The 14,468-nt window shown below is 35.2% G+C and overlaps 1 protein-coding gene across 3 annotated transcripts in view; it reads right to left on the reverse strand.

Annotated features, from left to right (window-relative positions):
* Window positions 1-14,468, reverse strand: part of TMTC2 (transmembrane O-mannosyltransferase targeting cadherins 2) — a 481,539-nt gene that overhangs the window by 112,668 nt on the left and 354,403 nt on the right. For all 3 annotated transcript variants that reach the window (XM_032493821.1, XM_032493820.1, XM_006189277.3), the window contains exons 5-7: window positions 11,239-11,324; window positions 10,596-10,780; window positions 9,421-9,499 (exon numbers count right to left, since the gene is read on the reverse strand). In XM_032493821.1, the coding sequence (XP_032349712.1) occupies window positions 9,421-9,499; window positions 10,596-10,780; window positions 11,239-11,324 (350 nt within the window). The remainder of the gene's footprint in view (window positions 1-9,420; window positions 9,500-10,595; window positions 10,781-11,238; window positions 11,325-14,468) is intronic.

Raw genomic sequence — 14,468 nt, forward strand, 5'->3', positions numbered from 1 at the left:
GCAGAGAAAAAATTTAAATGATTCTAGAAATTAGAGAGGCTATTTAGTATCTGACAACAGACTTTAACAAGTATAACTTCCTTCTTTGGGGTGGAGTGATTGAAAGTAAATGAAATAATCCAAGTCTTAAAGTAAGGGTTGTGAAAAGGTTCAGTATATAACTCTTCAGTGAGCTCTACAGCATTAAATTTAAGGGGAAACCCTTGAAGCCAGAAAGGGTAGTTTTAAAGCAGAGATGAAACACAGTGGGGGGTGGGGGATGAATATATTTCATTAAGTAAAAACTAATCACGAAGAAAGAGATTAAACCAGTGAAAGTTAAAAAGGTTCCTAATAGCTAGTGTGAGGTTAGACACCAGAAACATCTGATGTGCCATTGAAATTTAACTTGGAAAATAGCCAGGAGCCTGTGCCAATATCTCTCTTTTTGCAACTGGGGATCCTGAGGTTCTCTAGGTAAATCAACTTCCTCAATGTTTTCAAGGAAATAAATTACTAAAAATAATCAATCAACAAATGTTTCAGCCAATCCCATAAAATGTTCAGAATTTTCCAAAAAAGAGAAAGTGAGAATGTGTGTGTGTCCATGTACATGTTGGAGATGTTGATCCTCTCCCCCAAAATACAGTACAGACCTTCAAGAGAATTACAGTGGAATAAATAAAATGGCTTAATACAACTGAAACATTCAGGAAATCCTAGAAATATATTCAAGGAGGTGCTAAATTGTGCTTAGAAAAAAACAAAGTTTACACCAGAGAAAAGAGAAAAGAATGAGTAAATGTCGTATGAGCTTGGAAAGAATTAATGAAAATAACAGTATTCTGAGAAATACGATGTAAATATTTGCAGGAGAAAATCAGAAGAGTATAATAAAAGCATTTTCAGTTTTATATATGTCTTCTTAGGAACACATTTCACATGTATTCCTGGATCAAGCAATATGTCTCTATAATACATTATGTAGTGAATAATTTATTTTATAGTATAAATTTTTTGTTGATGTTAATTACTAAGATGTATCAGAAATTTTAAAATTCATCCTATATTTAATAGATAATGTAAAAATAAGATTCTCCAACAGCTCACAAAACCCGTGCTCATAATTTACATGTTGGCAAAACAGACTTGCAATCTGGAATCAAATTTTACATGCTCTGGTTTAATGCTTTATTCAATTTGAATATGACAACAGTTTCTATCAGTGTAAATAAATCAAAACTAAGTAACAGTTCACTGAGGAGTTATATGAGATTTTCATGTAGAAAACAGCCTTTCTCTACCTATTAGGAGAAACAGATAAAAACACACACAGAATAAAGTACATACCACTTGCCTATTCTAAGTATGTGCAATGACTTACTGTTTCCTTGACACTGACTTTCAAGATTGTATCCTTCATACAAGATTTTCAACTTCCTCATCATGATTATGTTCATTTTATCTCAATGCCATCAAAACTGGCATGTTTGAAGAATGCCAGAATTTGAAATTTAGTTAGTTTTCCAAGTCTAACATGAAATCACTTTTATTTTCTAAGAAGAACCCAACCCATATTTACTACTGAGTAAAAGATTCACCCCACAGATAGTGCCCAATAAAAGAGTAAAATACACACTTTTTTTCTCATTTATTTCTACTGAACCCTCCGAAAATATATTTTTCAAGTAGAACATATTGAAACTATTTGGGAGTTGGAAAATAAGAATATAATTGGGTATTAATTTGAGTATATTCATTTCCGTATAACTCAATTTAAACATAAAGTTTTTAAGCTTCGATCTTTTCCTTCACCACTAAACTGGCACAAGTAAGAATTAATGTAACAGGTGGGCTTGTGTGGTTTTAATAGCAGTGAAATATAATCAGCTGTCTCATATCATATTTCCAGGAAAGCAAGCGACATCTAGACCCAGGCATGATCCTTAGGCAACCTTAGAATTGGCATGAAAGTATTCAACCTCCCCATAGGGACCATATATCTTCTGGTCCTGAGTTTAATTGAAACTTTAAACAAAATATATTACCTATTTAATGCAGCTAAACTGGAGGCTGGCCTTTGTAGTGTAGAGACTAACGCCTAGCAAATTAACGTTTGTAACCATAGTATATAAGGTAGAATTTATATCAAGCGTGAATGGTCAAAAGAAAAAAAAAAAAAAAACCCTATGCGGTTTTATAACAACAAATGAATTTTTAGGAGCATATTTTGTACATACATTTTATATATTTCTTCTCTGTGACACACAGCCAAAAGCTTGCGATTTCCTTATCTTACTGGCTCCATATCTTATAAAGTGAATTTCTACAATTTCTCAAATGTATGTTTCACTTTTCTGGACTGGTAAACTACACACCTGGCACTGGTCTTCTCCTTCCTCCTGGTCTTGTCCTTTCTGACGATGGAAAAAATAAAAGTGCAGTGAATAGATTTATCTTAAAGATTAGAAGTTAATATTCTTTTGGGGGAAATACAGATCAATGGCTAAGCTAGTTATATGGTCATATCATATGTGAAGAGCTGACTCACTGATTTTCAACAGTGCCAATGGAAGCAATCATAGGAAAATCACCAGAACTCAAAATAGGGGAAGCAGGTGGTATAAAAAGCTTAACACTACTGGAGTGTTAATGCTTCCACACTTGAAAGATGTGAAGTTCAAATCTCACACAGTTAAAAACCATCTCTTTCACAGTCGGCATGCTAAATGCCTTGAGCAATCCACTTAAGAACCAGCAGTCACAGAAGAAAATATTCAGCATGTAAACTGTCCTGTCAAAAATTTACTCTGAATATTTCTATTCTAAATATATTCTGGAACAAAGTGAGGTAAACACACACTCACAAACACACTCACTAGAACTATCCAGCAAAAATAAATGATTCAGCTAAAAACCCAGGAGGCTGAGAGAAAAATAGACTTTTTTAATAGCCCTTCTACTAACTGAACTCAGCATATGGTGTACATCCTTCAAGTAGAGTAAGGATAAATTTACAAGGGGGAATTTTTGCATCTTGTTTTCAGGAGCTGCATTTGACAGCTTGCTTGTCAGTTCTTCGCACCTAAGTAAGAGTACAGAATCTAAAGATCACTGGTAGCCTTTTATGACACAACTTTTTCATTTCACAAGTTTCTTTCTCAAAAATACAGTTCTAAAATTTGGGCAAGTGTTTTACTCCCAAAATTGCTCTAATAAATTCATCGTGTTTCCCATGTATTGGCTCTTTCGCCATTCTTATTCTGACTGGCTCAATGAAATTAGTTCTTCATTTAATTTCATAATTAAAGAGCTGTTTGCACAAAACTGAAAGTTAAAAGATTCTGCCCTTTTGATAGATGACTTAAATTGTCGGGTACCCCTTCACTCCTTTTTCCAGGATGCTCTTTGAGATGGGACAGTTTGATGATGCACAAGACTGAGGTGCAGCTTTTGCCTGGTGGGGGAATGGGGGGCCCCTCTATATAAGGTCTCCTTCTTTGAGGTGAGATGTCACATTGAGGTGATTCCCAAGTCAGGCACATAGACTGGTGTTAAATAAAGTCTGCTGTCCCCCAGTTCTGTTTGGTCGTCGTTTTTAATGAGCTCCTCCCAGGAATGTGTGAGTGTCTACACCTGTGTCAGGAGGAGTCATGTTCTTTATAAATAAAGGTAGGAAAAAAAAAAAAAAAGATTCCTCCCTTCTTAGGAAAGAATGTGAGGAAAAAGCATCTTTTCAATTTTAAACCCATGTAAACAAAAGATTTGTTAGCTGCAGGTTCGTGGAGGAAAATATATATTCTAATACTGACCTGGGATTTCATAAATAACAGGGATGTGTATAAAAAAAAATACAGGAATTACTGGGAATAAGAGAACCAAAACAGTAAGATCAAAATAAAGGCAAATAAGGTAATAAATAGGCAATGATCATTATCATGCAATTCCCCTGGAAGAAGAGTGTAATCTCTCTCTAACATACAAAAGCATGTCATCCAACATAAACACATATTTTTTTAAAGGACAAGAAAATAAGAGTATGTATGCAAATGTTGGCACTAGTGTCATATTAGGGAAAAAAAAAAAGCCGGAGATTTTTCTTTTTGTTTGGTTTTGTTTGGTTTGTTTGGTCCAGTCAACATAGCATACCCTACATAGTTACAAACAAAATATTCTTGAGGCTAGAATAATACAATTATCCATTTTACTCATAGGCATTTACTTATTAAGGAAAGATAGTAAAGAGCTCTAGACCAACTATGAAATCACCTGGAAAGTTCCATGAGAGCAGGAACCATATGGACTACTTCCATTTCATCCACTACCACCTCTATAACCCCCCCACTTAGGAATTGTGACTTAAGTTTTTTTTTTTTTTTTTTTTTGCACACAGAGGTTATTCTAAACATAGTGATTATAGGCTCCAAGGACAAGGCAGTAACTCAGGATTCTGTTCCTCCATGAATGCATCAAGCCCTTTTGTTCTCAAGATATATTACCAAGGTGAAATGGCCTAAACTGCTTATATAATTAAACCCAACAATCACTTTGCATTGAGAAAGCCAATTAATTTTATGTTAAACAGTAAATAGGCTTAAAATGACCTTTGGGATTAGAAGGGCTCAAACTGATAAAATTAAAAGTTACAGCCTAATTTAGTTTGCCATAATCTCTTAGGATTATTCAAAAGCAATGCTTAAGTATACCTAATCAGGGAAATAAATAATTAGAAAAAAAGAGAAAAACTGAGGGTGGTTAAAAATTATTCTACCTCCTAATATCCTGCATATTTCAGGCATCTGCGCTAAAGTCACAATTTCGTAGGTGTTTTATAAGAACTATATCCATGTATCTATTTACCTGTATCCATAGATATAGATATTGCTGGGTTTTAATGGGTAAAGATAAGCTATATTGACATAGTAAAGAATGTGCCAGTTTTGGCAACATAGAAAGGCTAAATGAAAAAAGCATTTGAATTTAAATCAGTAAACTACACTGCTGGTTCTAACCAAACAGTAATCCTAAGCAGATCATCCTAACTCTTCGGGTGTTAATTTCTAGCTTGTAAAATAAAAGACTATGTTAGGAGGATTTTAAAGATACCAATCTTCCATCTCTAACATTCCATGATTCTGTCACTTAGAATTTGAGAACAGAGGAGAAATTGAGATTCAATCAAAGCCTACAATAGGTGTCAGAATAAAGAATAATTTTGACTAAGTCTAGGGGAAAAAACATGTCATGAAAGGAAAAAGAGAAGAAACTCAAAACTGAATATGACAGTTTTAATTTAGAGGGCATACTCTATTAATAGAATTAAGTTAACGGGCCTTAACTGAGTATGCGGTTTCACTTCTGGTAAATGTAGTTACTAACAAAAGGAGAATTTTGACTCTGGTTGTTGAAAAACAAGGGGAAATGGACTTTGAGCAAAAATACAGCAATTCTAGAAAGGACAGAACTAAATAGAATCCCTGTTAAATGTTGGTGACTCCAAGGCCATCACTGTGTCAAAATGTTAGCTACAGAGAAATAATATTTACATTGATAAACACAAAAAGAACTGCCAGAGAATACAGTAAGTTACTTTTAAAGTCCACAGAAAAGATGGTTAAAATGGAAGGTAATATTATGAAACACTTACTAGGTTGGAAATTTGGCCTAGTACACTTTATCTTCACTATCTCAATCCTCAAACTGACACTACCATTACAGGCACCTTATGGATGGGGAATCTGAAGCTTTCATTTAAGTAATCTGCCCAAGGTCACTCAGCTATTAAGTATCAAAGCCGTAATTTGAACCTGGGCTATCTGACTTCACACTGTACTGAGTACCCATTTAATCCAATCCCTTCACTCAAAAGGAAATTGAGGTCCACAGAAATAAAGTCACATAACTGGCTAGGAGCAATTTTAACAGTTATTTTGTGATTTGGTCTGCTAATATTTAATATATTCTTATACCTTGCTAATTGCAACTGCCACCTAGCTGAAGGTTTAATTTTTATTTGTAAAATAATATTTAGTATCTTTTAAAGTATTATTTGTATATGCTTGTAATTCACAATTTTGGATGGGCTGATACTCCTCAGTTACTGTTACTCAATCATCTTGATCCTATAAAATCAGAGAAGAATGAGAATATACTTTTAAATAGCTTTTAAGTGTACTTATAAACTACCACAATAAAAATTAATAGTCTTACGATAAAATACAGAAAAATTTAAGTTGGGACATCAATTAATCACACTTATTATTTGCTATTAATTAATATACAAATGGGAAAAATAGTCTCATTTGATGTTCAGGATAAGCCAACTACTGGTATGCAGCATAGAGTGGTATGTTTTTCATAAAGTGTTCAAGGGAAGAGAAAATGCAAAGGACTGGAGTGGCTTTTTAAAAAGCAGCTTCAATGAACTGAGATATCAGACTAACAATAACATTCAAATTTAACTATTTTTCACACGTATTCCTTTATTTCTCCTAACCTCCAAATAAAAGAAAAAAAGGCTGAAAAAAATTATGTTTGCATATATGCACACAAGGGCTTGGGGGCAGTGGTCTTAAAGGGGTAAACAAATGAGCCATGAGAAAAATGAGTACTTGCAGGCTAAATCTAGCCAGACATTATAATCCATCACTGATCCCTAAAGGGCACCAATAATATGCAAATGTGAGAATTAGAAAACACATTCAAGGCTGTTGATAAACTTGATAGGATAATCAGCACATGCTGACAGGTTAATGAAACTGATGAACTGATAGCGCAGCTTATCTCCGGGGCCATTTTTTTTCCCTTGTCAAATGGAGGCTAATCAAAATGTACTAGGAGTTAAAGCAAACACTCAGAGGATTTCACCTATTTGATTAGGAGGTGAACTCACCCTCAGAGAAAATTATAGTTTTCATGAACAACTGAAATGACAAAACCTGGTCAGCTGACAGACCTTCACATAAAATTAAACAGAAGGCAGTCACCGTAATTATGGGAGAAATCTGGAATTGTAAATTACACTGGGATTCTCCCCTCACAAATTGTCAGAGTGCTTTTCAGAATCTGGGCAAAGCGACTCCCTCCTTCCATAATGGAAAATAAGACAAAGGACTCAGCACTGACCTCAGGGACACATTTAGCTTTTGCCGCCTGCATAGGCTGAGCGTCTGTGTAACCATATGAGACACAGATCCCAAGGCACCAGCTGAATTTTCAATCGAATTTATTTACATAAAATAATTGAATGAATTTTCTGAAATCATTAACTATCATGAATACCACATTTCCTATTAACAATAAAGATGCCATATGCAGTCTGCTGCCAAGGATGAGTCCTTTCCTAATTTAAAAAAAAAAAAGATATTTTATTTGATAATTGTGGAAAATTGAGAAAAAGTCCTTCCCAAGTACTAACATTAAAAATAAAATGTGCCACTGTGCCTCCTTAGACAAAACTTAAGAGAAAACAATTCCTTCAATATTCATTTTGACATGAAAAACCATTAACCCAGAAAAGTTAATTCAATGGATAAATCCACATACTAGAGGCACCCGCTTTATCAACATGTATATTTCACCTGGGTGGACAGATTGATGGTAAAATGTTAGACAGTAAAAGGGGCTGTTTTAATTCATAAGACTTTAAGGGCAAAAGTACATTTAGGAAAGCTAGATTTTACCCTTTAGAAATTATACCAAAGAGAAAAGGAAACAGCAACTAAAAATACTCCAGGGTCCTCTTTAACATAAGCATTAAATCACTTCTCCGCTGCCCAGGCTAACTGGCGGCGGGATTCCCAGCGACAAGCAGTGAATCTATGAACCTCTTCCAGGTTTTTTGGGTTTTTTTCCCCCCTATTTACTGACTGGTTCCTCATTCTTTTTAAACTATTTCTAAATTTTCTCTCATTTAGGAAATAGAGAAAGTGAGTGCACTTGCTAGGCGTATATTTTCCAGTTTGGGAGGATCTGGGATTTTCTGTGTGTACTCAAAAGCTATACAGCTACTATCAAATTTCTCAAATCACTGAACACAGAAGCAGAAAATAATCCTAGAGATCTTGTAGTCACATTTAGTTTATATGCATGAGGGAGGCCTAGAAATATTAAACTTCACCAAGTTTAATGAAAGTGTAAGGAAAATCTGAGTTTGCACTTTGTGTTTTGGTGAAAAAGAAATATTTGAGGACAAAACAACCCTTTCTCTTCTCTCTCTTATCTGGAAACAGCAAAATTAATCATCAGCAGAACAGCTTAAACTTTAGGGATTCTTTTCAAGAGTCACATACTGAATAGGCAGTTTTCAGTGGTGTCATCATCAATTAGCTGTCGTAACAATTTATTAAAAGGCAATCACGGATCAATTGCAGGGGATGGGTAGATTATTCTGCTAGGAATTCTAGTTCTTGACCCCTTGTACCTAGAAAAATCCATACACTACCTTACATATTTTCTGACAAATAAGAGAATTAAGCTAATTTTTCCACATAGAAAAGGGAATAATCATAGTAGAATATGTACATTCTTCACAGTATTATTTTTACTCTAAAATAATACTCTGAAAAAAGCCTCTGGCGATCCAAGTCTTTATCAAGGAAAACCATACAGTTGGCTCAGTTAGTCTCATCTTTAATAAGCATCACAAATCATATATCTCAGAATATCATCTATATATGGAATCTTAAAAAAAGTGATACAAATGAATTTATTTACAAACCAGAAACAGACTTACAGACATAGAAAACAAACTATGGTTACCAAAGGGAAAGGGGCAGCAAGGAGGGATAAATTAGAAGTTTGGGATTAACATACACACACTATTATATATAAAATAGATAAACAAGGAACTACTGTATAGCACGGGGAACTATATTCAGTATCTTGTAATAACATATAATGGAAAAGCAGCTAAAAAGGAAAAGGAATATATTTGTATATGTATAACTGAATCACTTTGCTGTACACCTGAAACTAACACAAAACTGTAAATCAACTATACTTCAATAAAAATAAATTTTAATGCATCTCTACATCATAACATAGCCACTTTTAGGAATATTCTGATTAAGGAAATAGCATAACCAAAAATTATTGTGCATCTGATGAATTCATTAAAATCTATGTCTTTTTTATTCATCATTTTCAATCTCTAGAGTTTAGCTAATACTAAATACCCACATGGGTTTATGAACCCCTCAGCAACAACTCTGGGACCTGGCCAATTTGTTGAGAATCCCTATGTTAACACGTTTATTAGCATCAGAGTAAGTGTGCTTTGTGAAAATTCAAATGTGACACCCAACTGTGAACAGGGTTTTGTTTTTTTTTTAAGTGATGCTTAACAATATGATTTATTAGAATTACATTTAACAGAAGCATTGGTTTTAATTTCTCCACAGGTCCCTGAAATATCATTTAAAATATGACTGCTTTACTTACCCATCATGTTGTACAAGCTTTGGGGGGCAAACTGCCTTGGCATTTTCTGAATTGCTTCCTTGTACACACTCAGAGCATCCTAATTTAAGAAACAGAAAAAGAGTACAGGGATTTTCGCTGGAAATAAAGTAATAACATCCTTGCAAAATTAAACTCTCCCATTGCTCTTTCTCAGTGGTTCATTTAGAGTAAAATAACTGAGCTGTCCTCTGATACCCTATTACCTCAATTTCATGAATAAAAATATTCAACCCGATCAGTGAAGAAGGTCATATAAAATTAGTTTAACAAGGAGTCGAATGCTACCAATGCTCTTTTCCTTTGCTATAAATTTTTCAGTTCACACAGATTATGGAATAAAAATAACTAGAAAAATTCACCCAGAGTCATTTAAATTCATAGTTACTTCGAATCAGGCAATCAAAGAGGATCTAAATAAAATATCAGGTAACCCCTCGTCTAGCTACTGAGACCGACTGAGATTATTAAATGCAATTATTTTTAAAGTAGTATCTTTATCCTTATATTGCAGTCTTGATACATTGTGTAAGAGTAAGAGGGCGTGTGGTCTGAGAGAGGCAGCAGCGGTATGAGAGAAGAAACCCATGAACGTGCAGGCAGACTTAGCGGGAGAGAGGGCGGGCGGGACTGGGCAAACCACCCAACTTCCTGTACATGAGCTTATCCCCATCACTTTTTCTCTCTTCCCAATTAAAAAAAAAAACCACAATAAAATTACTTTTCACTGCAATAGGATTTTAAAAAGAATTAAAGGGGTAGGATTTAACATCAAATCACTTTCTTAATTGAGTACAAAAATGTATTTTTTAACATCAAACAACAGATATAGATAACAGTAAGAATATGTCTTGAAATGTGTCATGAAAAAAAAATCAAGGAGACAGTAAGCCAATAAGCTTGAGAAGCAATGCATGTTATTTCCCTTTCAGAAGGAGTCGCAATTACTCTGATGAATTCATAGTAAAGATCTGTTAAGTTTTGTTTAGCAGAATTCTTCTTCAAAAGAATGGCACCATGAAACTCTTTTAATGAAAACATCGATTAGCTTCTTAAAGGATCATAGTGTCCCTACAATGAGATCATAGGTAGGAAACACTGAGATGGGATCAGAGCAATGGGAAGGAATAGGGCAGAGAGAGAGGTTTCAGCCTGACCTCATAGTGTCCCTGCTCATGGTAGAGCTTCCCCAGGTTGTACAGACAGCTGGTCACCGAGCTCTTATGCGCATGCGGGTCCTTCAGGTTTTCGTCTGGGATCTCAGAACACTTAAGGAACGTGCGTCGGGCTTCTTCTGTCTTTCCTTGGTTCATAAGAATAATTCCGGTGTTTAAATATGCAGCTGAGGGGGAAAAGTGGAAATATTGGTGTAAGAAGATGATGTCCACTGTGGAAACAATAAAGCTCTCTTTACTTCAATTTAGTTTCTATGTATGATTTCTGATTTTAAAAGAAAACCAAGAAATAAATACCTCAGAAACAAATATACAAAAGAACAAGAATATAGTAAGAAGTAGAGGTGCTACTGAAAAATATATGTTTTAGTCTCTGCCTTGAAGGAGCTCAGAATATTATGAGCTTAAAATCTAGATGAACAAGTTGTATTTATTTTAGTATCTTAGAATGCTAAACAGATGTCAAAACATTAAAACTGAGAGAGATGTCGTTGTTAAGGGCTCATAATTTGATCAGCAAGTGTTCAGAAACAGAAATACCATGTTTTTTAATCTGTGAGGCTGTAGGTCACCATTTTTATGGAGAAAGAAAGAGATATTTTAAAACGATTTGACTATTACTTACAAGCCAGGGTAGGCCTGCTCCCGATAGCCAATTTGTAATAATGCAGTGCTTCTGCAAACCTGCTGTTCTCCTGCAGGAGTAACCCTCTGCATGAGGAAAATAGAAATTTGGAGACAGGACTGTATTACTATACATAAAACCACAGATTTTTATTTTATATTTCAAAAATAAAAATGGTTAGCAGGGCCATAAAAATGACCTAGTACTATAAAAATAAATTCTAAATAGAAGGAAATGATTCCTCAGGAGAGAAAATACTGGAGAGGTATCAGTTGCATTTACGTTGCATTAGAAAGTTTTAAAAAGTATTTTCAAAAAGCCCTTTACCCCCCCCACCACTGAACTTTCCCCTTTCCAGAAGTCTTTTCCCTCCCACTAGAATTACACACCACCTGGATTTCTCCTTGGAACACACACAGTTTTTCATCATTTCAGAACGGAAACTTGTCTAAGGCTGTGAGATATACATACATATACATACATACATATATTTTATATATATATATATATATATATATATAAAATTAACATGAGATGCCTCTCTTACTAGCCATATGGCTTGAGAAATACTGGCCCATGACTGCCCAAAAGGCAAAAGGCAATCTGAGTCAGTAAGATAAAGAAAGACAGAATCTAATCAGATGCCATCAGGGAACAAAGACGGAAAATCATCCACATTATTTCCTTATTAGTTGGATTTGGTCAAATAAGCTTTGAATTTCAGAACACTGGGCAAATTTCAGTTCACTGTTTTGAGATATGCTTTTGTCTACGAACCCTCAGACTCCACGGGCCTCTCCAGGAGGTTCCTTTGGCAGTGAGGGACCATGTGGATTATTCCAGCATTTCCAAGCCCTGCCCTCCTGATCTCAATGAGAATTATAATCATATCTATGAAAATGCAGTGTCAAGAAATTGGACTAAATTCCAAAAGCAATCATGGAGGGCTTTCTGGTCTATCACTATTCTCTTACAATCAGCACATGTCTTCCAGACATTTGGCACCTCTCTTGGGCCTGAGGACTGCTGTCATCAACCTCAAATTGCAGATTCCACTTGCCAGCTTCCAAGGCCTTCGAGAGGCTGGTAAAATGCAGGTTTGTGAAATGAGAAGGCTATGGGCAAAAACTTGTCATTTTGTAGAGTATTTTAAAAATACTCAGCTTATTATTTAATGGGCATGATTGAAAAATAATGAAGTAAATCATTTGTAAATTAAAGTTTGCTCACTTGTGTCATTAGCATATATTCACCTCATTATTCCTAATATTTGTTAAAAGAGCCATTTGAACAGATGAAACCATTCCAAAACTCATGAACACTAGCATGTATACAGAAATGTACATGTCTATAAGCATTTCTGAGCAACAATTTGATTAGGAAATTGATATGCTTCACTATTAAATGCACTTTTCAGTTGCTGGGAACAAGGGAGAATGTAGGTTCCTGCAGTATTCAAGAGCATGTGAACTTTTTTTTTTAAATTGCAGTTTACAATGTTGTGTCAATTTCTGGTGTACAGCATAATGTTTCAGTCATACATGTACATACATATATTCATTTCCATATTCTTTTTCATTATAGGTTACTACAAGATATTGAATATAGTTCCCTGTGCTATACAGAAAAATCTTGTTTATCTATTTTATATATAGTAGTTAGTATCTGAAAATCTCAAACTCCCACTTTATCCCTCCCCTCCTATCCCCCCTGGTAACCATAAGTTTGTTTTCTATGCCTGTGAGTCTGTTTCTGTTTTATAAATAAGTTCATTTGTGCCTTTTCTTTCTTTTTTTTTTTTTTAGATTCTACATAGAGTGATAATCACGTGGCATTCTTTTTCTTTCTGGCTACTTCACTCAGAATGATGATCTCCAGGTCCATCTGTGTTGCTGCAAATGGCATTATTTTATTCTTTTTATGGCTGAGTAGTATTCCATCATATAAATATACCACAGCGTCTTTATCCAGTTATCTGTTGATGGACATTTAGGTTGTTTCCATGTCTTGGCTATTGTATATAGTGCTGCTATGAACATTGGGATGCATGTGTCTTTTCGAAATGCAGTTCCCTCTGGAGGGAATTCTAATTCGTAAAGATACAACTGTCTTTAAAAGCAAGTAAAACTGATAAAGAGAATACTCACACACTTTACAAAAAAGGAATAATATGCTTTATAAAAATAATTTGGACAAAAGCTCTCCAGTGACCTAAGCTCATATACATCATCTCATTTCAGAAACTTATCTACAACCTTAATTGTCTTTATCACGTTCCTGCGTACATACGTCCAATGACTCAAATCTCATTTGCCCCTAAATCTAGTTTAGGCTCTTTCTTGGAATTCTGCTGAAATGTTATCATCAAATTTCCTCTAACTATCAAAACCCCCAAATAGTACGAACCACCCAATCAACTGTAGCACTTCTGACTGTTAAACCCATCTTCCTTCCTGAAACTCCATTTCCTCCGCTTCTGGGGAACCAGTCTCCCCTAGTTCTCTATCCCTGGGACCATACTTCAGAGAATGAAGAAAAGTGTGTATATTCCTTTAAAAGAAGCTGGCATCTCACAGGACTTTGTATTTTTCTCCTTTTCTTGGTAAATACTGTCCCCACAGGACAGCATGCATACCTGCTGCTCATATGTTGACTGTTGTCAGTTCTCAAATAGCAATCTCTCTCCCGACACCCAGAACTGTTGAAAATTCAGCAGCTTACCGAGCCCCGTCAATCTAGGGGCTCACTGCCATTTCAGAATCAACCCATTCAAAAATTGAAAACAGTATCTCCCACTGCAATTCTTCTTTTCCCTCAACAGAGGCACTGAGGATAGAACCCAGGACCTCGTGCAGGCCAAGCACGTGCTCTACCACTGAGCTACACCCCACCCTCCTCCCACTCAAAATTAACTAAAGAGATACATGAAATAGATTTTAAAAAGTCTCCTCAGCCATCAGCACTATCATTCACTCCAGTTGTTAAAAATCAGAAACCTGGTGATCACTCTTGACTTCTCACTTATCCTCACCATTCCAGGTTTAAAAAAGTCTTGAAAGCCTACCAGCTCTTATTTTCTAAGGCTCTTTACTCTGCCCCTCAAGGTTCACTTTTATGCCCTTTTTATCTTTTCTGCCGCCTAAATAACAGCAATAGCCCACTAATTAGTCTCGCATAATTACATTTCTAAAGGGCAAATATGCTGCTAGGCCAGGCAGAAAGAACAGGAC

This window comes from Camelus ferus, chromosome 12, assembly GCF_009834535.1.
Source record: "Camelus ferus isolate YT-003-E chromosome 12, BCGSAC_Cfer_1.0, whole genome shotgun sequence".
NCBI classification, from domain to species: domain Eukaryota; kingdom Metazoa; phylum Chordata; class Mammalia; order Artiodactyla; family Camelidae; genus Camelus; species Camelus ferus.